Raw genomic sequence first — 24,548 nt, 5'->3', positions numbered from 1 at the left:
CCCAGCCTGGCACGCGAGGCCTTGACAGCTGGCACGCAACACTATTCTTGATCATTTGTAGTTGACAGCTCGAGCCGGCTGTCAATTACATTCCTGGCCCGCCCACCTCCCTCACGTGACTGAGCGGCAGAGGCACGCTGAGGAGGCCCTCAACTTAGTCTGCGCAAAAGCACCTGCCTGGAGGATCCCTCATGTACCAGCCTTAAAATGTAACTGTAACTAACACTAAAGCGTGCTATTGTTCACTGGCACTCGGTTGTACCATGGTTTCAAAAATGGCACTTGGTGTGTAAAAGGTTGCTGACCCCTGATCTAGAACATGAACACACAACATAGCAATCTTGCCGAAAGCAAAATGAAACACAGAAATTAGCAGTTTCCTTTAATACATATGTAATACACAATGTTAATTACAGCAGGACTGTGTTTCCAGTTAAATAAAATTAAAAACTTTTTATCCACCCCTTCCCAAATATAAAATTACTAAATTAATATTCTGAAAGAACAGTATGATCAAAGCTTTAAATAACACCACCATTTACCACAGTATTCATAACCACCATTACATACATAACCTTTGCTTTGGCAAAAAGAAAAACGTTTTCTTTAAACAGTGTATAAACCTAACATAGCAAAGACTGTATACATCTTTGTATTGCACTCGTTTATGTACAAGAATAAACTGTAAGGACAAAAATAGATAGCAGGTAAAATTAATAAAACACATTTGTCACAATAAAAGTTTTCAGCATGAACATTAAAAAATGCATAGAAATGTAACACGTTTATGTACAGAAAAAAAATGATCTGTGTCAATTAACAATATATACATTCTCACTACTCAGTAACATCTTTCAGGACGGACTTGTAAAAGCTGTGTGAATGTGTGAAGAGGTGAAAGTGTTATGGTTTCATGTGTGTTCTTTATCAGCTGAATTTAGAAGATCACAGACTGAAAAAGACCTCATAAAAACAAGGAAATACAATCCTTAGCAAGCATTCAGTGTTCCTAAACTAGATTTCATGTACATATGGTAAAAGAACCTTATTTCCAGTTGAGCAATAAAATAAACTTAATATATTCTGTATTTAAAACAGAAACAGCACAGGAATGGGCAAAAAACTGAATTTAACTTGTGAGAAGACTTGCAGACTGGCTGTGCTTGGTTTCAAAGCTAATATGTAAACTTTAGTGTCCTATTTTATAGAATATACTATACATTCCTTGAAACTGCTCCTTTAAGACCTACTGTGCTATCCCTTGTGACTACCCTAAAGCAGGGCCCTAGCTAGCATAAAAATATTTATTACAATACTTTTCATAGACTTTTTTCCTCTTGACATTTTGAAAAAATATTAAGTATTGCCAAATGTAACGCAGGAAAACAAAACAAATGGTTTTATGGCTCCTGTAATAACCATACTCAGCCATATTACAACAACCATAGAAATTGGCTAAACATCATTTGTAGTGGTGATGGCCATCCATTCATAGTAGACAATGGGCTCTTCAAAGCATCCTGAGATAGCCATGTGCGAGGCATTGGTGTGAAATGAACAAGGACGATCATGCAATGGAGGAGGAGTTGGTCATTCCGTGGACGGTTGTGCTTGTTGGAGTTCCACTTATGGCATTGAAGATGTGAAGCGAGTTCGGCATAACACTGATCTTCTCTTCTCCACACCAAATCTTCAGGACACAAAAAGAAGAGGAATCAAAACTTCAATCAATCAACTGAGCACCTACTAAGTGCAATAAAACCCCCCACAAACAACAACAGATTTCTTCCTGGACTTTCACACCGTTTCTTGAAATGAAAAACAAATCAAAAGTCAAGACACATGGCTTTAAATCTGTACACTGATTCGCTAACCCAATACAAGGGGCTTGGGCTCGTAAAAGGTATTTCTCAGCATTGGAACAATTGTGAGCTTGGTCTATTCTTGGCGGTTACAGTGACTGTGTTACGCCTTTCTTTACAGCAGCATGCTTTTATTCATGGATGCACCCTTGTCTATTCAAAATAAGTGGAGTCTTGTTCAACACAAGAAGGTTTTTCCACAATTTTCCTACAGCAAATAGCCCAAAGCCATAAAACACCCCATGAATTCAAAACCACCTCAAGCAAATAGACCAGCAAACATGCACAGATCAAAACAAAACAGAACAACAAGCTTCATTACCATCCCATCTGCTTATGTGTGCACAAGGAAAGAAAAAGAGAAACATCCAGTTATGGTTACTCTGTGACACAACATCCTATTCTGTATCACAGGACAGGACCCTAGGGACACAAGGTGCTCAGATATTTAAGCAAACAATTGTATGTGTTAAAAGATACACAGACACTATAGATTTCAATGTATAAAAGACATTTCCGAGGATTTCCTTCCACAATCCAATGGTAGTGGATACATGTTTGGTAGGGACATTTTTAGAGCCTTTAGGAACAGTCACTGATATGAAAGGTTCTGCAAATTCTGTGAAGCTCGTTTTTATATCTCGGGGCTATATAAATTAATTCTTCTTTATTTAAAGCAGGGGGTAAAACAAACAAAGCCATATTTATCAGAGGTCCTTCACCAAATATAATTAATACCATCCCACAGCCACCTATGAGATTCAAATTCCAATCTCCATTGATGCAGGGTTCAATTAGAATATTGCAGTGAGACTTAAAGCTGAACTCCGGGATAAGAAAATATTGTCTACTTAATACTAGAGGTATGTGTATGCTCACTTGAATCTTGGTGTGCTTTGTGAATGTATTCCAGATCTGTGCAATTATTAAGCAGGAAACGGTGCTTTTACACAGGAGCTTCCTGTAATAGACCACTCTCTGTCGCTCTCTCTACTTGTGCAGGGTGACTGGTCTTGTATCCGCCCCCTCATGTAGTTTTCTGCAGGCAGCCTGTAGTGGCTGGACCTGCTGGATCCCTCACACAGCTCTGCTCTGTGCACAGGATATATACAGTACAGTGATGATGTCACATCTACTTTTACAAGGTAAACACAAAGTGGATTTATGTCCTTTGTGACAAATGAGGAATATATTTAAATGAAGATTTTTGTGCCCTGGATTACAGCTATAAAGACATAGTTCTTAATAACTCGGTTTGGTAAATAAGGAATTCTTTCCATACTTATCAACATGTCTGAAAAAAGAGCAGGCTTTTGCTCCTCAGCAATACAGTTTAAAGCTGAACTCCCAGGAGGTATGAAAGTCACAAATTAATGCAACTCAGTGTTCAGTAATACCTCATCAAATGCATGTTTTAAATGCAAGCAGTGTAAGTACCTGAAATGTACTTGGTATCAGCATCTTGTTATCCACTGCGCAGCAGAGCACAGAGAGTGGGAGAGAAAGAAGCAGCATAAGGAGCCAATCAGATGTGTTGCAGTGCTCAAAGACCATGTTGACAGGAGAAAAGAGCAGAGGGACAGAGAGATGAGCTCATCAGTCTACTGTTTTTCCTTTCACTGCTCAGTCACAGGCTAGGGGAGGGACATGACCTGTATGTGTTATTCAGCAGTAGAGAAAAAACAAGTCTTGCGCCCTGCCAGACAGTGCTGTACTGTGTGGCAGAGCTGTGCAAATCTCAGGACTAGATGAAAAATACAATCGCTTGGGAGGTTAAACAGCTTCAAAATATGTATTTAATCTACGGATGCACCGATACTGGACATTTTCATGAGTACTTGTACTAGAGAAAAAGCCTCTATAATAAACGCCAATACCGACACTTAACATTTTTAAACTGAAGCATCTGCCCGAGGTCCCAAGCTTGCTAGGGGCCTCGTCGGCCTTGCTGTGAACCATAGAGTCTCTGTTCACAGCACCGGCTGCACATCTCCTTCCTGGTGAACACCAACACCTGCCACCCGCCCACGAGACCCTCCTGACCCCTGGTGAGACCACGCACGCTTAAGACATCAGGCTGGTACCCCGGAGCAGCACAGAGTATGTACCTTCATATTAATCTGCATTGCTGTCAAATGTATTGCTAGGATTTGCAGTCCCCTACAGCAGATGGTATTCTGCAATCCTGGGATTTGCATTCCTCTATAGCCGGTTGCCATTTGGCATTGCTGTATAACATATTGCTGAGATATGTAGTCCTCTTAGCTGGTGGTATTCTGCATTGCTGTATCATGTATTGCTGGGATTTGCAGTCCTTCTACAGCTTGGAGACAGTGGCAGAACTATCAGGATCGCAGTGTTTGCAGCTGTGACTGGACCCTTGCGCTCCACCACTGTCCTAAAACCATTCCATATTGTTTTAGACAAACTGTCACATTGTATAGGTACTTGTACTCAGAAGAAATGGTATCGGTGCATCCCTAATTTAATCTATGTATTTAGCTTGAATTCTAAAATGTGATTTGTTGTGGTGAAAAGGAAAGTAAATTGCATCAGACAGTATAAATAAGCCAAATTGCGTCTTATAATTGGATCTACAATTAGAATAGTCAGTACTGACCTAGATAAATATAATGTCATCTGTAAATGTTGTCATCTACACTTTACAATAAACTGACACTGAATGGTTGCTATGGGGTTAAAAGACATTTCTCATTAAGGATCCTTCGATAAATGAACCCTGTTGTTATCCAAAACCTCTGACTACATAGCTTAACATAAAAAGGGCGTTCATTCCATAAAGAGCAGGGGTAGGCAAACTGCGGCCCTCGAGCTGTGGTGCAACTATAAATCCCATTAGGCATTGTAAAACTCTGACAGCCGTAGGTATGAATCCCAAAGGCAGATCCATGATGGGATTTGTAGTTTCACCACAGCCAGAGGGCTTGTGTTTGCCTACCACTAATGCAGAGTATCCCAGATGCTCAAATGTCTTCATTACATACCTGCTCATGCATGATTTCAGACAGATCTTTCACCATCTCTCTGTAGTTTGCTTTCATCTCTTCTTGATATTCAAATTGGTTTTCCTTTATAAGTCTTTCATTTACACATAAGGCCTGGCCACATGCTTCAACAAATTGCCTACAATGATAAAAAGGTATTTCAAATAATACCAAAATTATTTTCTTTTGAAGGACCTTTGCTGGAGGAAAAACACTTTTATAGCACCTAAAAAGCTAAGTCAACAACCCAAAAAAGATCTGTAAATCTGTGTGTCCTGAGGTTATATAGTATTTGAGGCTGACACAGGTTCACCAAGTTCAATGTTTGTGTGTCTGTGTGTGTGCGAGTCCCTGTGTGGTCTAGTTTTTAAGAGTACCAGTACCCCTGTATGTTACCATCTCTGAAGACGGTATCTAATTTATTTTTTAGTGAATCAATACTCTCTGCTGATACCGCTGCTTGTGGCAGAGAGCTCCAAAATGTAACCGCTCTAACTGAAAAGAAGCTCCTGCACCCTTTGTGGTTAAATCTTTTCTCCAGGTGAAAGATCTAGGTAGCATCTAGGTGTCCTTCCCATAAATGATATTCAAATTCTTGGATATTTTTATATTCTACATTCCCGATCACCTCTTAATCAATAAACACACTCCTACAAATATGTCTAATTTGCCTACAAAGGACTCTATTTTCATAGGTGTGGAACCTTTCTGAACATTCACCAATCAAGGGCTAGAGATTAACAGAAAACACAATCTGTGTAAAAAACAAAGCAATTACCTGAACACCTCTTTTAATTGTTTTATTTTGTTGTCTGCATATTTTTTTGTGTTGGTATCATCCAAGAAAGCTCTTGCATATGCTAAGGGTCCAGCATTTACCTGGAGAGAAAAAGCCACACCATTGAAAACAAAATATCTACATTTACAACAAAATTAGTGTTAAATCACAAAAGATAATCCCTGCAATTCATATAGTGTCTGACAGACATACGAATTTGGTGAAAGCCCTGCCATCTGTGGTGTAGAATCGCATTGAGGACAGAGTATCTATACCAGACACTCTATCCTCTGTGCCACTACACCTGTCACACAGTGGTGATGCAGCCAAAGTATTTTACTAGTGGGTGGCCGTAGCCTGATGGAGGAGTTGATGAACTAGTTCCCCATCAGGTCCGCTACCCTGTTGATTAACAGCAGGCAATGGGTGGATTCCATAGCCAATATAGAGCCTGCTATTAGGTATGGTATCAGCCCACTGCCTGCTGCTAATCATTAACATAGAGGACCAGATGGGGAACTACTCCATCAGCTTCTCCATAAGGCTCCATCCACTGTCAGCACCACAGTTTGCAAGGAGGCTTTTGACTATGGAGTCAACAGCTTCCTAGCAACCAATGACTCATCCCCAGCTCCATCCAGCTGCTGGCCAGGAGATTCCCTGGCCAACCGCTGAATGTCAACAAAGGGGCAGTAGTGCTGGTTGACATCATTACCCAAATATGGTCATGGATGAAATAAAATGCAATAACAGATAAATAAACCGACACAAAGAAACTCACCTGTACGCTGACACTGCCTTGAAGTTTTAATTGTAATTTGATCATATCCACTTCCGAAGGAGAGCAAAGCTGACGTAGTTCAGCTACCTTCTTACTCATTTCATCAATGGCTACTTCTATGGGGTTGAGATCAGTGTGGTGCTGATACATCACAGGAATTCGCTTCTTCACATAAGGGAAACTGTGTAAAGCTGCAGAGGAGAAACAATCATTCTATGTTAAAAGGAGCTGTCACAGCTGACAGTTCAGGCTGTGTTCCTAATTCTAGCTTCACTACTTTAGGAGTCACAAACTGGGGCAACTAGGTAATCAGTGGGGGACAAGACAGCGATGTTTCAAGCCGCTCCATCACTGCCACCCTTATCCTGACTCATCCTGTGCACGATCTGTGCAGCACTGATCCAGTGAGTGCTGTCCTCAACCTGTGGTGTATTATTCTAGCATTCCCAGACCAGATAAGGAACAAAAGTCAGCTGGGAGTTAAAAAACCCCGACATGAAAGCAGGCATAGTGGCCTACGTAGGAAATGGCCCAGGATCACGGCTGAACATATGGCAGTTGTCCTCATGGAAGAGATGTAGCTGCTTAGTGACAGCTCAGGTGGCTGCACTTGGCAACACCTTAACCACTCTCTGCCTGGAAAGAACCTCCTGCCTGTGGCTCAGCAGGTAGCTGCTATAGATAAGAACAGCAGTCCATGTATGCCAGATATATTCTCCCCAGCAGGGGAATCCCAACATGACTGTGCAGACCATGCTGCAGTAGTAATTCAGCAACTCTGTCTCCTACTACTAATCTCTTGAGCCAAACAAATCTAGCTTGATAAAGACATTGGCTTAATACTGTCTTCTACTCTTCGTACTCAAGAGGGGTATCAATTTTAGTTCACAACTAACCCTCCCTCTCGCTCCACTATACCAGAACATTCTGCAGAAATGACCATGTCGGAGATCCTAAAGGCAATAGAACTTTGTCACTCCTCTCTAATCTACAAGGTTGCAGACAAGATATGCCGCTCATGCGGGAGTGTACCCCAGAGGCAGAATGAAGAGTAAGTGATTTAAAGGACACACTCCTTCCTGTATGGAATCAGGTCACTAATATGGAAAGGAGAAGCATTGCAGCGGAGGCTAGACCAGAAGATGCTGGGTCTCGGGGGGTGTCTCAGGAGAAATGATATCCAAATAGTGGGATTCAACTGAGAAATCCTACAGTTCTTTAAAAACTGGTTTATCTCCTTTGTAGTGGAATATGCCCATAGGGGCCCTGCACAACCTCCTCCACATGTATCCTGGCCCAGACCCATTATCATGAAACTTCTCAGTTATAGAGATGTCATCTTCAAAAATTAGATATCAATTACTACTACGCCTTAGGGGCGCAAAACTATTGATCTATGCATTTTACAGCCCGCCTGAGAGTCCACTGGGAGGGTACAAGGCTAAGGCTCATTTCTATACAGACACACAGAGGAATTCTTCAGATGGTTGAATATTCTTACTGAGCACCTTTCTTTTGGAAGGCACAATCCGGGATGACAGATCTCTCTTTACGTCTTGAAGCAAAAGTTTTCTTTATGATGGGTAAGTTGCTACAGAAGCACCTGCCTCATTATGAGTGCCTGGTGTAAAGTGTCTGTACTTCACCTATACTACCACTCTTGATTATGTTGCTGGAACCGTTTACACCATGTTCCCTGGCTTTTGCCATATAATTTTCTTACGTTAACAGGAATAGACCCATTCCCAGAGTAATGCAAGGGTTTGTTACAGTTTAAATACTGCAGTGTGCATGTGTCTACTCCATTTTTATGTGCATAAAAATGGAGAAGGTAAATAATGTATTGTGGAATGTTAGGGTCCTCAATTTTAATGCAAATGGGTCTACATGTTTACCTACTTGAAAAGCCTGTAATCAAAGATCATTTGCTTACAGGTGACCCATTTCTCGAGCCAAAGAATTCTAGCTTTATAAAGACTATGGCTTAGGACTTTCTTCTACTCTTTGTACTAGAGAGGGGGATCAATTTTAGTTCACAAAAATCTGCCTTTTGAATGCTTAACAGTCTTTACTTATTACAATGGCTGCTATGATATCATGTACTGTAACATTTATACCAAGCCTTTCATGATTGTAGCAATCTACAATCCACCACTTATAGATAGAGATCTAGTAAGATACATTCAGACATTTTTGTCTTCCACTCAATCCTACCCCTCCAGTTTGGGGACTTTAACTTAACCATTGATCCCTAATTAGGCTGACTACAACCACTCCAACTTTAATCTAAACTCTTGGTAGAGTGGGATAATGCCTTCCCTAACTTGTACTGTATCTGGTGCTGGAAATACAAAGCCCACCTAGCCTATTCATATCAAATTAAAACCTACAGGAGTTATGTCTCGTGTTGATGATGTGCTCACCACTGGGGACACAGGGACCTCCAACACTGAGGACAATACATATGCCGGAAACGCTATCAGGCCATTCTATCCTTACTGTCACTCTTAAGGTGGCCAACCCCAAAGTGGCGCGACAGTGGAGATTTAGCCCTTTGTGGCTCTTAGTGGAAGCTGTGTAGACAGTGATGAATGCGGATCAATGTCTATATGGGAAGTAATAAGTAGCAATAGGTTCCAAACACAGAATGCACTTTTCTTCACACCCGTCATTTACCTATATGGCTATGACCATATTTTTGTGATTTTGTTGTTAATTATGGAAAGATCAGTAACCACCATTTGGGAATCAAAAGGTTAACTGTTCTTCCTGCGCCCTTACCCTCCACACTATTCTCTTGCACATACTTCACACTGTCATACCTCCAGACTCCCCTACTGCACACACTACCGACTGTCATACTCAAACTCCTCCCCTGCACATACTGCTCCCTGTCATACTTCCGTACTAGGACAGGGTCATACTTCCATACTTCTCTAGTACAAATACTGCCCACTGTCATACCCTTCCCACCCACTCCTACACATAGTGCCTCCTGTCATACCCTTCACATTTCTCTCTTGTACATTATTATGCCCCGTGTCATACCCACCCCACTCCTCTCCTGCACATAACACTCCCTGTAATATGCACTCCACTCCTTTTCTGCACACACTACCCGCCACACTGTTTCATATGCATATACTGCCAGCCAAGAAACTTTTGCTAGTACAGTATAATGTATACTTACCAGTAAGTATAGTGCGGCGTTTCCATTGCTCCTCGACCCCACCCTGCCTCTTGCCAGAGAGGGTAAATGGCATCTCAAAAACAAAGCGGCGAATATTGTGACTCTTTTCAAACTCTGTTTTCCTTTCCTGCAATTCCTTGTCTTCAAAGTAAGGCGTGACATGTGTGACTTGGATGTAGGCATATTTGGAGTCCAAGTCTTTCGGGTTCACCTTTATAAAAGGGAAGAAAACAAGAAGTTAATGGGAAAAATATTCAGCCAGTTTGTGTGACAGGTGCCAGAATTTTTAAAATGTTAGGTTAAAGGAGAATTATGAGAAGAGTGAAATGCATTTGTCCCCATAATTAGAGCCAAAGTGCGACACTGAAGCTGTCACGTCGGCTCTATTGATCAAGAGCTGACCGAAAACATACCGTTGAATCGTTAAGTTCCCGATGATCTCCCTTCAGAGAGCAGCAAGCGTCAGTCACTGCTCCCCGGAGGGATTCCCCCCTCCCCTCTCTCTGATCCCCCAGCACTGACTGGAGGGATGGATGGGGGAGGGGGCGTGAACTGCTAGCTCTCCCTCTACAGAGGCAGAGCCAGCTGTCAATCAGGTAGCGGGGTGTCAGTATTGTTGGGATCTGTCTCAGGTGCACCCCGGCTCTGTGCCGTCAAGAGAACTATGGCAAAAAAAGCTTGGGCCATAATTCTATTTTAAACTATCTACTTCAACAAGGAAAATAGGATTTTTGCAATTCACCATTAAATCCTTTTCAATTGAGACACAGAGGGAGTCATATACTGTCCGGCCAGCCACCTACAAGAGGATTGGACACTGGTAAACTTAGAAATTATAGGCCACCAGAGGATAACCCCTCCTACCCCAGCATACACTAGTGAGAACCAGCCAGTGAGAACATAGCTCTAGAAAGGACCTCCAGTCACTTGTCAGTGGTGTACTTAAAAACAGGTGTATCTTCCACCGGGATGGTATCCACTTTGTTAAGGTGGGATACTGCCAGATCCAGAGGAAGCAGCTCACTTTTAACAAAATCCTCAGGTACAAGACTAAGAGGCGCTTCAGAGGTACAAACATCCTGCAAGGATGTTTTCAGTCAGTGAAAGCACAGGCCCGGTGGAATAAAAAAGATGGTGCTACTAAATTTGTAGTGTTTGTCCTTCTCACAGAGGATCGGTAAATGTCACTAATACTTACCGATCCTCCACTCGGCCATGCACACCGCCACTGTCATCCAGAAACATACAGGATGACTGCGGCTGCTCTCTCCTCCCCACTGGGCTGCTCTTATGCTGCTCGATCACCGTGATCGAGCGACTAGCTCCTCCACCGGCCATTTCTATTCGGATCCCCGCTGCCTCAGCCCATACAAGCGGGGGAGAGCAGCGGGGATCCATGAAGACACAGGTCCCTGCCTGGAGGAGAGGCTGAACATGCCGGTGGCAGCAGTGCCAGCGGGGAGCTGCCCGGAATTTTTGTTAATAGCTGTCATCAGTGGCTTGTCAGGCGCTGATGACAGCTATTCATTTAATGGGGACCGTCCAGGGAACAGTTCCGATATAAGTTAAGGGTCGCTAAAGCGACCATGAGCTTAAAGCAGAACTGTAAATGCCACCGCAGTAAGGCATACTGACCTGGCCATTTGGGAACAGTTTTGTTCCGCCGTATGCCTTACGTCGCTGGCAGGGAAAGAGTTAAAACTAAAGAGCACCACAGATTTGTTTTGGGGGAAATCACAGCACAGAAGATACATTGCGTTGAAGTGTGGTCTTGTGGAAAGTGACACTTGATATCACAAAAGATTGTAGTTATTTTTGACTTTTTGGCACAGTGAAGAATTGACACTTTCATATATATGTATTTATATTGCTAGATTCAGGATATTTATCACATAGCACTGTATAGTGAAAAGTTATTGCAGATGGATATATTAATTTTTATAAGGGATCGATGTTTAGAGTTCCACATCGCTCTTGCAAGTAGGAGCAGCAGCAGAAAGGTGCTTCCTCAATGCTGAATAGCGGAAAAGAGATGCAGACAGTCAATACAGCAGATGACATTAACGCTCAATCCCTCAACATTATCCCTTTCTGAGGTGAAATCAATAGAAAGCAGGACATTTGAAGGTGTTCAGTGGTCTAAATAACGAGATAGCTCCCAGTGCCCACCCGAACGCCTTACTCACCAGACCTCAGAAAGTGCTGAGGCAATACTATGTCTGTGCACCTGGAAACTGCTCTGCGGGTAACTTTTTCCAGTGTTCATTGTCTGGAAAGCACCAAGTGCCTGAAGGTCACATTCCAGGCTAGCTGCGCACAAACAGTCCAATGGGTTCCAGGTAAGGCACTTGTCTGACAGGAAAAGCATAAAGGCCAGCTCAACTCACAAAAGCCTTTCAGCTTGATAAAAGTGCTATGCTCTGAAACACTGCTGTGGCGCTGCCTCATTTGCACTTACAGTACGTGCAGTGCTGCTTCTACTTTTGTAGAGAACTGCTCAGTAAAATAGTGTTTTACAGAACACAGCTGGGAGAAATAAAACAAACCTTTCATGGAAATACATAGAGTTCCTTCACGTTTTCCAAGAAATCCCCTTGATAATCTTAAGTACAAGATATAAATCAATAAATTGCCCATCTAGTTATGCTTTATAAAAGATTGTATTATATATCATTCAACTGAAATATGTCATTACAGTCCATGGTCATACCTTGCCAGAATCCTGTATCATTTTCACATTTTCAGCACCAAATTTGTCTGAGTACAGCTTGAGTAGGCGTTGGGAGATCTCAGACAGTGGGGTCAGCTTTGGCTCCTTGTAAATATATTCCTTCCCATCTTCTTCTTCAAAGAAACCCTGCAAAATTCATCTGCATTAGATTTCTTATGCTACAAAATTTTTTCAAGTATGACAGTTAGAAAACAAGGATGACAAAACTGTAAACTCTTTGCACACAATGGAAAACACCATGAGACCCTACACACGACAACTGAGAAATAAAAGAAAAATAAAGTGTGAACCTGTGAACCTGCCGACCTCTCCTCACAGAGATAACTTGGCATTATAACGTTAGTGGCCAATGACAGTGACAATGCAGTTAATCCCATGATTTAATTTTTTTTCATATATTATGGATATAGCATATCATTTGTAGCCCTTCTGTTTTCTGCGGTCTTCTCTTTTGAGCAGGTCATTTTGGTAAAATAGGCCTTACACCCTGTTGTGTGCCTTACCTCTTCCTTGTCAACTATCTGTTATTATTAAATAATCTTACTTATGATGTTTACATTTAATTTTTTCAATAAAAGGGATTTTTGTCCAAAATTGAATTGGCCAGACTTTTATAACTCACACATGTATGTACATGACTTAATTTCCTTACAAAAGACAAACCTTTCATTCTGCTGGACTGAATGAATATTCTCTTAATAAAGCCAGCCTTAAACATATGGATAGACCCTACTGTATAAATTATCAAAATGCCAAAAACTCCACACGTTAATCTCGGAGCCTTTATTGTGTTGCCTTATCTTTAAAGCTGTAGGATTTAAAAACTGCCAGCACCAACAGGCTTTAAAGGAGGTTCCCTGAGTTTCTTGTCTGTAGTAGCAGTGCCAATTTGGCTGCAAAAGGCTGCAAATCATTCTAGATATCTTGATTCACATGGTAAGATATAAGCTTCATTCTACAAGGGGGAAGTTGGAAACTGGTGGAAAGGATTAAATGAATCCAAAAAAAGTGGAAATGTTTTAAAAGTGAAATGGACAGTAATGAACACAAGAGGATGCCACGGTGAAAAATGAAATTGAGGACAGATTCCACATCAAACCAAACCCTTTAACAGAGATTACTGTTACTGTAGTGCCTTATGAGTAAGCCACTCTACATGAATTACCTCCACATCTGTTTCACTGTCTGTAAACTGGTATTGCTATAAAAGCATAAGAGAGAGGAGTAAGCAGAGCAAAACGACAGTCACATTGCCTTTAGTGATAGAACTGCACAAAGTGTACCAAAAATGAAACCCTTTTCAGCATCAGAATGAGAAGCATATATTTACTTTAAGCAGAGTGTGAAGTCTAGATAATGGCTGTGGTGCTAAGGGTTTCACATGATACAACTGGCACACCAAATCACAGCCATTCAAATTTGCAATTCATGCATTACACACACAGCAAATGTGCAGATGGAAATAATTTACTAGGCAGATGAGAAGTGAAAAAGACTCAACCTGTTCGTGCACGGAATGCAAAATCCTGCTAACATTATAACAGCAAAGCACACAAAAGCATGAAAAGAGACCAAATGTAAACCTCTTTGCCAAATCCAACAAGACTTACCGCTGCCTTAAGATAGTACAGGAAATAGAGGAGAAACGTAAATGGTCAAAACACTTCCCTAAAGAATACTCAAAAACAAACTTTCTATACCTGACAGAAGTGTGATCCTAAGACTACTAACCAGACTTCTGCCATAGTGGCCTGGAACATAATCTGATCAGGATGACAATATTTAGTATTTTCAAAGTCCATCTTTACTGAAAACACTGGGCAAATGAGGATTAACCATTTGAGCTGACCAAGAGTTCTGGCAGACCACTCACATGGCTAACTCTGCCCATGGAATGAACATACACTTTACAGGCAGAGCCTACATATAAGCAGGCAATGCTCCTTCCTCCTCCATTGCAGGGGAGCTCTGAAATCAGAGCACATCCCTCCTAATTAACAAAGGGGATGCGTCTCCTTTGTAAACCAGGGGAAGACAATTCCGTTTTCTCAGTTTATAATAGTTTAGAAGAGAGATAGAGACTTTTTTAACTTTATGTCACTCTTTGTTAATTATCCCCAAAGTATTTTGCTTGATTTAACTCATGCTTTTAGGAAAGATGGATATTTTAGTAAACATGTCATCTGAGAAATAATTGGATTTTTGTACTCACCATAAAACCCGTTTCTCTGCATTAATTGAAGGACACAGCAAAGATCTGTAGATCATAACGGGACGGGCAGCCCCTGCTAGTGAGGCTGGCATCCGTCGCCATCATTGTCCAACAAAGCAGAAGAAAGGACTTCCCGGAAAGCAGCAATGGAGACTGAAGCCACCACTGCAACAATACCCTCGCCGTCCAACTTAATTGAATCTCCTTGTCCAGGCACCAGGGATACTTGTCCAATTTGGAGAGAATGAGGCTGTGTTAGCAAACGAGGGGTTGGTCACTATCAGAGGTCGCCCTGTTACGATCTACAGATCTTCAATGAGTCCTTCAATGAACAGAAGAGAAATAGGGGCACTTTCTCACCTCTTGTGAAAAAAAGCTAGTTTCTTGGCTGTTATACGGACCAATCAGCTCCAAGAGTTTCTGAGTCACCAAACTAAAACAAGTACACACATTAGCATGAAAGCCAAGCAACTAGCATTTTCAAATGGGGAGGTAAATAATGGCAGCCTACATGTTTATTTCATTACAAGTTTGCTTTGCTTTAAGCAATATCAAAGATACCCAAGCACTTATTCTCTGCTACATGTTTTCACAGCTTAGCCCAAATGATATGATCTGATCTGGTTGAGAGAAGCACTGAGGGACTGAACAGCTGCTAATTTGTAGGTGTGTGAAAGCCTCTTCATTCCCTCAGAAACCTTTGCCTCAATTATCCGACTGTATGCAACTCCCTTTTTAATGTCACTTGCAAAAATGACTTGGGGTGCAAACAGTGCAGATATTGTGTCAGTTATGCTTCATGAGTAGAAATCTTCATCAAGGTAATTAATTAGATAAAAAAGGTGAATAATCCTTACTTGTCCGAAAAAGGCCACTCTGAAATAAGTCCCCAGAAGTCTCTTGCCTGTATGCATCACCTCTGTAACTTTGCTGTAAGCTCGATGCAGAGTATCGTATAAATGAGCAAGTCTCTGTTAAAAAAAAAACAACAAAAAAAACTTTCACAATTAGACTGTATGAAATATAATCTGTAACGTATGTTCTGCAATATAAAGCAAAACAATGGTCACCAAGTAAGATCCTAAATATGAGGGTAATTTAGTGTCAGCATGAGGTGCAACAGTAAATGTGATTTCTAAAGCAGTCTATCAACCTATAAGCTAAATGGTTAATTGTGAAACCTGTTCTTGTACATATACAAAAATATACCAATATTTCTTTTTTTTTGAGTTTCATAGATGAGAGGAAAAGTCTAAACAAGTTTTAAAAAAAATAAAACAGACAATAGTTACTCAAAATGTATACAAATGAATTTATGTCTCAGCTTTCATGGTAACTTTTGTTGGAGCCCCATAAGCTGTCTCTCTGTAAGAGACTGAAGAGGCTGGGATGCAGTTCAAATCCCAGCCAGGACACTATCTGCATGGAGTTTGCATGCTCTCCTTGTGCTTGTGTGTGTTTTATCTCACACTTCGAAGATATGCTGGTAAGTTCACGGATTTATGTTAACCTTGGCTCTAGCATGTGTGTGCATGTGAGAAAGGAACCTAAAGCTGGCCATACACTCTACAACCCTCGCAAGACTTTTGGCTTGCGAGGGTTGTAAAGTACTTAAAAAAACGTACGATCTGCCCATCTTGGACAGGCAGATCGTACTTACGATCATCGCAAGCCCGCCCCCCTGAGGGCGGGCTTCTGATGATTGCAATGCTGAACGGGCAGTGTGCGCATGCGCACATCGGCCCGTTCGGCTGTGATCTCTCGATCATGTTAAAAACCAGCCGAAAATCGTACGATTCTTGGCTGGTTTTCCAACATGCTCAAAATACAAAAGTCGTACGACCGTACAGTAGAAACGGTCGCACGCCTTCTATACACTGCACGATTATCGTACGATTGCGGTATTTCCCGCGATTCTCGTACGAGAATCGTGCAGTGTATGGGCACCTTTAGACTGCACACTTCTTAAGGCCAGGGACGAATGTGAATGTATAGTATTTTAAAGCGATACATAAACTGTTGGCACTATATAAATACTTATACTAAATGAATAAACATCACTTCCAGTTGAAGTACAACATTTGGAAAGGCATGAATGTAACTACCTCATACAGTGCACACAAGCTAGCCACATACGTTTTCTTTGTGGAGAAATTAGGGATCTAAATTGAGCTCTGATACCACCTGTGTCCAGACAATCCAAATCAGGGACAGACCGTACAGTGGCGATCAATCGATCAATGATCAGGAGTTCACTTATGACCCTTAAGTCAACATCTTGATGTCATCTGCAGTGGTCTTGGGATCAGTGTATCCAGATAAGTGATCGGACCCAGATGGAGTGGACAATGAGAGAAAGGCTCACCCTAAAATTATGAAGTTATTAGGTGATTTGTTTTAGCCTGCCACTAACCTAACCCTATGTGGGATATATATAGATTTTAACAAGCTTTGTTCCAGATTTAGAACTATTGATATTCTGAAAAAACTATCTATGCATCACCATTTCTGTTTCTCAAACTAACTGTAAAGCATCTACCATCAGTATCATCACTTTAACAAATGCAATGCTGCAAAAAACCTTTATTCTAATGGTCATCCTTAAGGGATTTCACCAAATTAAAAACTCCCACTGTGGGGCATGCCTGCAAGTTGAGCTCTAAAATGCATTTTTAAAAATATATTATTAATGATGCATTTCTTTATTTTTTGCAAAAGGTGAACTTATCCTTTAAAGTGTGCTCTTAGGTTAGCTATTGAATGGAGAAAGAATAGTACTTGTCAAAATAAATGTAACTTCGTATACCTCTTATGGGATTCTAAAATGGAAGGCTAGCAAGAGTTGAGGATATGACGCTCCCACATCAGGCAGATTCAAGGAAAAATATATATTATCTGATGCACCTTGCTTTTAACATTTAGCAATTTGAGGATTGTATTGCTATGAGCAGACATGGCTTTATAGGACTACATTTGGATGTGATATCTGCTGATATGAAAAAGACCCAGCACATCCGGCAGTCTTTATAAGACAACATGGCAAAAATGCTGGGGAACTAAAAATGAGAAAGTCCCAATTAATGAAGCTCTTAGCTTTCAGCAAAATGTATGAACATGAATAAAGCTGAGAAGTGCTGAATATTCCTAGGGCTTCAGAGCTAGTGGTTGAAAAGAGGTCCCGAAGAAGAGAGTTTCATTACTGGATCTTGCTCCCCACATCTGAAGTATGTGTTACTATATAGCAACACCTCTTTAATAACTCATACTGCATATGCGGACATTGGGAGGAAATTATCAAATCTTGTGCAGACAGAATCTGGAGCAGTTGTCCATAGTAACCAATCGGCCTATCTTTTCAGTTTGTTCAGTTAACCTTTGAAAATGAAATATAGAAGCTGATTTGTTGCCACGGGCAGATTATGTCTGCTGCAGTTTTGATATATTTCCCTCACTGTTTCTTGTCATTTCAAAACACAGTGAACTTCCTCTTAAAATTAAGTCTAAGCTGTGTCTATTAGTATAATGTAGCTCGCAGTAACACGTAACATGTAACATGTTTGTCAGCAGAGGTTTAAGACATGGGTCAAATCTTAGAAAGTCTTTGCTGAATACAAATTATATTGCATGCCTTTTATTAGTGTAGGAAATTGAAATAATGGACGTTTTTACAGTGGACCTGAGCTAAAAAAAATGAAGATTTGTCATGTTATAGGCTAGCCTTTCGCAACCAGGGCGATGTGGCACCCTGGGGTTCCTTCTGGCTTCCTCAGGGGTACCTCAAAATGTTTGCACAGCCTCATGCATTTTCATGGTGCAGGTGGGCTGGCTATTCCAGGGAGGGTGGGATCCATTCAGAAAAGGAAGGATGTTTTTCTGCGTCCAGCCCTCTCCCTCATGCTGCAGCTCCTGATGTGAAGGGGGGACTGAAGAACTAAAAATGGAAACACAATTTTTGGTGTGTTTTTGCATCGGGTCCCCCCTTGAAATCCATACTAGACCCATACCCATGATGCAGTCTATACAATTCTTCATTTTATTAAAGCAGGGGAAAGTGTGAAGTATACTCTATTTTAATAGTTGCCGAAGAAAAAAGCTATATGTTAAGATAATATTAAATGGAGGATTTCAGCTTAAAAATAGAAAGCAACTCACACTATAAAAGGCATAAAAAGTAAAACATAAATTACATTTTTTTCCTATAAACATGTGGCTATGACCCCCTCCTGCCTTTTAGAGCATCCCTATTGGCCAGTAGGGGAGAGTTGAGATTTATATACAACTTCAGCTACTTATACTTCTGGATATTCCAACTGTCAAGTAATTTTGGATGTTTGTTTTTCTGATCAAATGACAGGGACCCACAATAGTTACAAACAACTGTGGCATTACTAAACATAGTATTGTTGAGATCACCTGTATTATCTGGGAGCTGCTTTATGTTCCTATGTGATGGGCAGAAAATATAACATGCCTGGTTTGCATGATCTTTCATTTCACTTTTGGTGGAAGAAAACAAACTAAACTAATGAAGCTACAAAAGGGGGAGGATTCAATACAGGTTTCTAAGTGGAGTAATAAAGTGTGATAAAATAAAGATTTCTGCTAAATACATAAAACAACATCATTAAAAAATACCTCAAAATCCCTACGCTTTTCATAAATGGGAATGATGAGTTTATAGATGTCTGCAATTAGCTCATAGCGCTCGGCTTTCCAAAGGCCATCCGCACACTGCTCCAGAAGCTCCATCAGCACATCCTAAACAACAAAGTTAAGAACAGTATTCATAAGTATTAGACAACTGCACGGGCACACAATCACAACAGCCATTCATATAAACATTCATTGAATCCCATGCGTTACTTCCAGATATTGTACTCAGACCAACCCTGAGGTGTTTATGAATACTGAATGCAGTTTAATCATGGTCAGCTTCTATGGGAAGCCAGCGATACCAGTTTAAACTTTTCTATAGTTCAGGAAGTGTAACAAGAATAAAAAAATCTAACTCAAACAATTCATCTCCACACAGCTACCTCCTCATGTATCACTCGCCTCTCCCTTTTAGATTGTAAGCCCTCACGGGCAGGGCCCTCCTTACCATCTTGTCTTGAATTGTATTGTGATTATAATGTCTTCCTTATACTGTAAAGCGATGCACAAACTGTTGGCGCTATATAAATCCTGTATAGTAAAAATAATTCAGCTCTCCATAGGTAAAACAGTCCTTTACTAAAAGACATGTTAGCAAGTAACAAAGGAACAGATTGTTTCCGCAGTGGGCTGTGCAAGGACCCAGTGGGGAGAAAAAGGGGGCTTTTTAGAAACCAGTCCAGACCTCGTATATAAAAGTCTTAGAAAAACATTTATTCACTAAATTGTTGTATACATAATTTAGAACCAAAAAATAAAGTACAAAATCATGTCATCAATAAAAATATATATCATTAATAAAAATACATATTGAATATGCAGGTTCACCGTTAGGTGACAATACAGTGCAGTTACGAGATATGCGGTAACTTATTTTCAGATGATGTAAACGCTCCTATAGGTCCCTACATGTTTCGCCCCCAAGAAGGGGCTTCTTCAGGGGAAAGAAGGCAGATCTCCGGGAGAACTGTATTCATGTATGTCCTCGCCAGATGTATAATCAAAGCAACGAAAACTAGATGACATGAAGCAACTGCAACAAAATCATATAGGAGGTTGATTCTATCGAAGGTAAACCTCCACGAACAACAATAGATGGAGGGATTGCGTCGGAGAACAGCACGCTATACTCCTCAGGAATCACGGGCAGCCGGTGAGGTACACTTAGGGGTCATTAAGTTCTATTAAGGGAACATATATAGACCGGATCTCTTGCCGCGTGTGAAGTTACTGTTTGTATCACCGGAATCAATTCATACAGTAATGTGTAAGGTATTATGCATCAGGACCCTCTCTCAACTATTTTCTATTTACAATAGGGAAGCTATTTCACACAAAGAAGCTGCAAAACAAGGCTTAGCTATATTTTCAAAGTATTGGTTTGAATCCAATGTTGGAATTTATCAGTGAATTAGTCATGGTTCTTTAATGCCAGCACTTATCCAGTGAAAGACTTAAATCGCGGTAGGACATGAAATTCGTTAAAGATTGACTAATTTATGTTTCTCTGATTAAAGGTTATGTGCAAACCCTGCAAAAACTATTCTTTACTGTACAAGATACTGATAAAAATACCCACATTGTGCAAGATTTGTATCACTAGGAAACCAATTTTAAGAAACACCATGTCCCTTTGGAAAAAATAAGAATCAGAATCACATGATTCACAAATACTTTCTCATAAAATGTGTAACTATGAGTCAGTAATATCCACTTCTTTACAAAATGGTAAAATGAATCCTGCTGTAGCAGGAACTGCAGAGTCTCCATATTGTTCTGTAGCTATGTTTTGCTCAGTAAGTTTTACAACTCAGGCCAAGAGAGTTTTACACAAACATGTTTTTTTTTTTTAGTGAAGAGTTATAGAAAAGATTTATTAAATTGTTACATGTCTACTATTTGACATTGCAGCTGTAGAATTAAACTGTATGAATATAAAGTTGTCAGAAAAGCTTGCTGTTAAACATATGTGTATTTAAAGAAAATGGAGTTTGGATAGCCAAATACAGGTAAATAACAGGTAAGTGCTCTGCAATTATAAAATATTTTATTTTTTTACAATTAAAAATGTTTTTGCACCGTTGCTGAGGTATGATATTTTCTTTTTAAATAAATGTAATATTAATTTTTAAGCTTTTTATGACATGTGATGTTAAGAGTAAATCATTTGAGTTTGGCAACAATACCTCATTAAAATGAACATCCTGCATCCCAACATCTTCCATCATGGAGGCCTCTTCATCAATATTAGGCGTGATCACTCTGAAGGTCGAGCACCCCTGCCTAAACATTCCTGGAATATCAGAACATAAAAAGGCAAATATATATCAATGGATTTAAAAACATAGACATGACCCATAATAAAAAAATAGCAAATATTTTATCAATGCAGTAGATATATTTTTTATTAAAAACACGGTTTAATAAAGCATTTTAGGTTAATTTTCACTGCACAATTATTTCTTTAATCAAAAGCCAAAAATACATTGATGGGAATGTATCAAACCTGGAGCAGACATAATCTGGTACACATGTCCATAGTACCCAATCAGCTTCCATCTTTCCTTTTCAAAGCTTAACTGAACAAACTGAAAAGAGAAGCTGGTTGGTTGCTATTGGCAACTACTACAGATTCTGTCTGCTCCAATTTTGATAAATTTCTCCCACTTAGTCTTAAATTTGCTCACTTCTAGAGAGGCAGGACATAATCCTTGGCCAGCTTTCCATAAGGGAAAGTAGACAAAGACCCTGCTGACCAGCCAAATCTTCTGTTCTCTAGATATACAGTACTGTACAAACATTTTAGGCAGGGGGGATGCTGTAAAATAAGAATGCTTTCAAAAAAATATATTTTTATTGCTAATTTTTGATCAATTTACTAAATGCAAAGTGAATGAACAGAAGAAAAATCTAAATCGCATCAATATTTGGTGTGACTACCCTTTGGCTTTAAACCAGCATCAATTCTTATATTTGCACAAAGTCAGGGGTTTTGTAGGATTAAGGTGCCCACACACCATGCGATAATCGTACCATAATCGCGGGAAGTCCCGTGATCGTACGATTATCGCAAGGTGTGTGGAAGGCGTGCAACCTCTGCTAATGTAAGGTTGCACGACTTTTATCTTAGGAACATGTTCGAAAACCCGCCGAGGATCGTACGATTCTTGGCTGGTGTGTGGCATGTTCGTAAGATAAATGCCGCACGGGCCGCTGTGCGCTAGCACACACTGCCCGTTCAGCATTGCGGTCCTCGGAAGCCCGCCCCTCAGGCTTGCGATCATCACAAGTACGATTTGCCTGTCCAAGATAGGCAGATCGTACGTTTTTTTAATTACCTTACAACCATCGCAAGACAAAAGTCTTGCGATGGTTGTAAGGTGTGTGCCCTTGATTAACCAATTATACCCAGCAGGTTCCAATGATCATCAATTTCATAGGTAGGTTGAAACATAGTCATCAACTGAAACAGAGACAGCTGTGTAGGAGGCTTAAAACTCTGCTACAAAGGTGAGGTTGTGGAAGACCGTTTCATGTCACAGGTCATACACCATGGTAAGACTGAGCACAGCAACAAGACACAAGGTAGTTATACTGCATCAGCAAGGCCTCTGCCAGGCAAAGATTTCAAAGCAGACCGGGGTTTCAAGATGTGCTGTTCAAGCTCTTTTGAAGAAGCACAAAGAGATGGGCAATGTTGAGGACCGTAGATGCAGTGGCCGGCCAAGGAAACAATGCAGCAGATGAAGGACAAATCATGCTTACTTTCCTTCGACATCGGAAGATGTCCAGCAGTGCCATCAGCACTGAACTGGCAAAAACCAGTGGGACCCAGGTGCACCCATCTACTGTCTGGAGAAGTCTGGCCAGAAGTGGTCTTCATGGAAGAATTGCAAACAAAAAACATACCTCTGGCATGGAAATAAGGCTAAGTGACTCAACTATGAACCAAAACATAGGAACTAAAATGCACAAAAATGGCAGCAGGTGCTCTGAATTGATGAGTCAAATTGTGAATATTTGGCTGTAGCAGAAGGCAGTTTGTTGTCCGAAGGGCTGGAGAGCGGTACAATAATGAGTGTCTGTGAGCAACAGTGAAGTCTGGGGCTGCATTTCTGCCAATGTAGTTCAGTCAGGATCATTGGTGTCTTCAATGCTAAGAAATACAAGCAGATACTTATCCATCATGCCATACCATCATGGAGGCGTGTGATTGGCCCTGAATTTATTCTGCAGCAGGACAACAACCCCAAACATACAGCCAATGTCATTAAGAACTATCTTCATCATAAAGAAGAACAAGGAGTCCTGGAAGTGATGGTTTGCCCCCACAGAGGCCTGATCTCAACATCATCGAGTCTGTCTGGGATTACATGATGAGACAGAAGGAGTTGAGGCAGCCTACATTCACAGAAGATCTGTGCTTTGTTCTCCAAGATGTTTGGAATAAACTACCTGCCGAGTTTCTTAAAAACTGTGTGCAAGTTTACCTAGAAGAATTGATGCTGTTTTGAAGGCAAAGGGTGGTGACACCAAATATTGATTTGGATTTCTCTTCTGTTCATTTACTTTCCATTTTGTTCATTGATAAAAATAAACTATTAACACTTTTATTTCTGAAAACATTCTTTCACACCTGCCTAAAACATTTGCACAGTACCGTATGTAAACATGGCCAAACACATTCACACATCCAGCATCAATAACAGGCAAATGGCTTGATAATTATCAATGTATTGGACGCCATAGTCCTTTTGACATCATGGACACTGCGACGTCAAGTCTCCATAATCTATGTACGTCTATGACTGTACAGACAGTTATTAAACTGGCATACAAAGGGGAAGTTCCACTACAAAATGAGTGCACAGTTTCCTGTAACTTATAATTGTTGCTATTCACTGGAAGAAAGTTTAGAAAAGCTTATCTAAACCCTCAGAGTAATAAATGCATTTTGATATGACTTGATAGCACCTATTACTGATACTTGCTTACCTTTCCTTGTGAGGTATTCTGCTACTAGAGCTGCCACGTGTACATAGCACATTGCTGCCTACAAGTCAGAAGCAGAAACAACACAAGATACTCTGATTACACACAGCACACAGTTCATCTGAAAACGTTTATTATAAACAAATCTTTGATTAGATTCAGAACACATGATTCAAGCCTTTTTTTGTTTATGGTTCAAGTTTTTCTTGAGTGCCTAAAATGGTAAAACCTATTACCAGACAATACTTTTTCCATATGACTTTCCATTGAGTGATAATACACAAGAAGGCAGAGTTACAAAAAGTGCAGTAATAAAAACTAACCACTTCAATTAATCAGGTTTT

At 40.5% G+C, this 24,548-nt stretch overlaps 1 protein-coding gene across 3 annotated transcripts in view; it reads right to left on the bottom strand.

The window, feature by feature from the left end:
* Positions 1–369: 369 nt before the first annotated feature.
* DOCK9 (dedicator of cytokinesis 9) overlaps positions 370–24,548 on the bottom strand; it is a 230,536-nt gene continuing 206,357 nt past the window's right edge. For 2 of the 3 annotated variants that reach the window (XM_018564645.1, XM_018564644.1), the window contains exons 44-53: positions 24,208–24,265; positions 21,399–21,505; positions 19,195–19,317; positions 15,417–15,530; positions 12,327–12,473; positions 9,617–9,827; positions 6,427–6,617; positions 5,646–5,746; positions 4,868–5,006; positions 370–1,690 (exon numbers count right to left, since the gene is read on the bottom strand). In XM_018564645.1, the coding sequence (XP_018420147.1) occupies positions 1,568–1,690; positions 4,868–5,006; positions 5,646–5,746; positions 6,427–6,617; positions 9,617–9,827; positions 12,327–12,473; positions 15,417–15,530; positions 19,195–19,317; positions 21,399–21,505; positions 24,208–24,265 (1,314 nt within the window). In that variant the 3' untranslated portion in view covers positions 370–1,567. Of the gene's footprint in view, positions 1,691–4,867; positions 5,007–5,645; positions 5,747–6,426; positions 6,618–9,616; positions 9,828–12,326; positions 12,474–13,512; positions 13,549–13,957; positions 13,964–15,416; positions 15,531–19,194; positions 19,318–21,398; positions 21,506–24,207; positions 24,266–24,548 lie in introns of all 3 variants that reach the window. The other variant, XM_018564643.1, reaches the window with a different exon arrangement.

The sequence above is a fragment of the Nanorana parkeri genome, unplaced genomic scaffold (genome assembly GCF_000935625.1).
Source record: "Nanorana parkeri isolate BGI_ZX_2015 unplaced genomic scaffold, ASM93562v1 scaffold768, whole genome shotgun sequence".
In the NCBI taxonomy this organism is placed as follows: Eukaryota; Metazoa; Chordata; class Amphibia; order Anura; family Dicroglossidae; genus Nanorana; species Nanorana parkeri.
The sequence above is the reverse complement of the archived record's forward strand: the minus strand, read 5'-3'. Positions and strand labels throughout refer to the sequence as shown.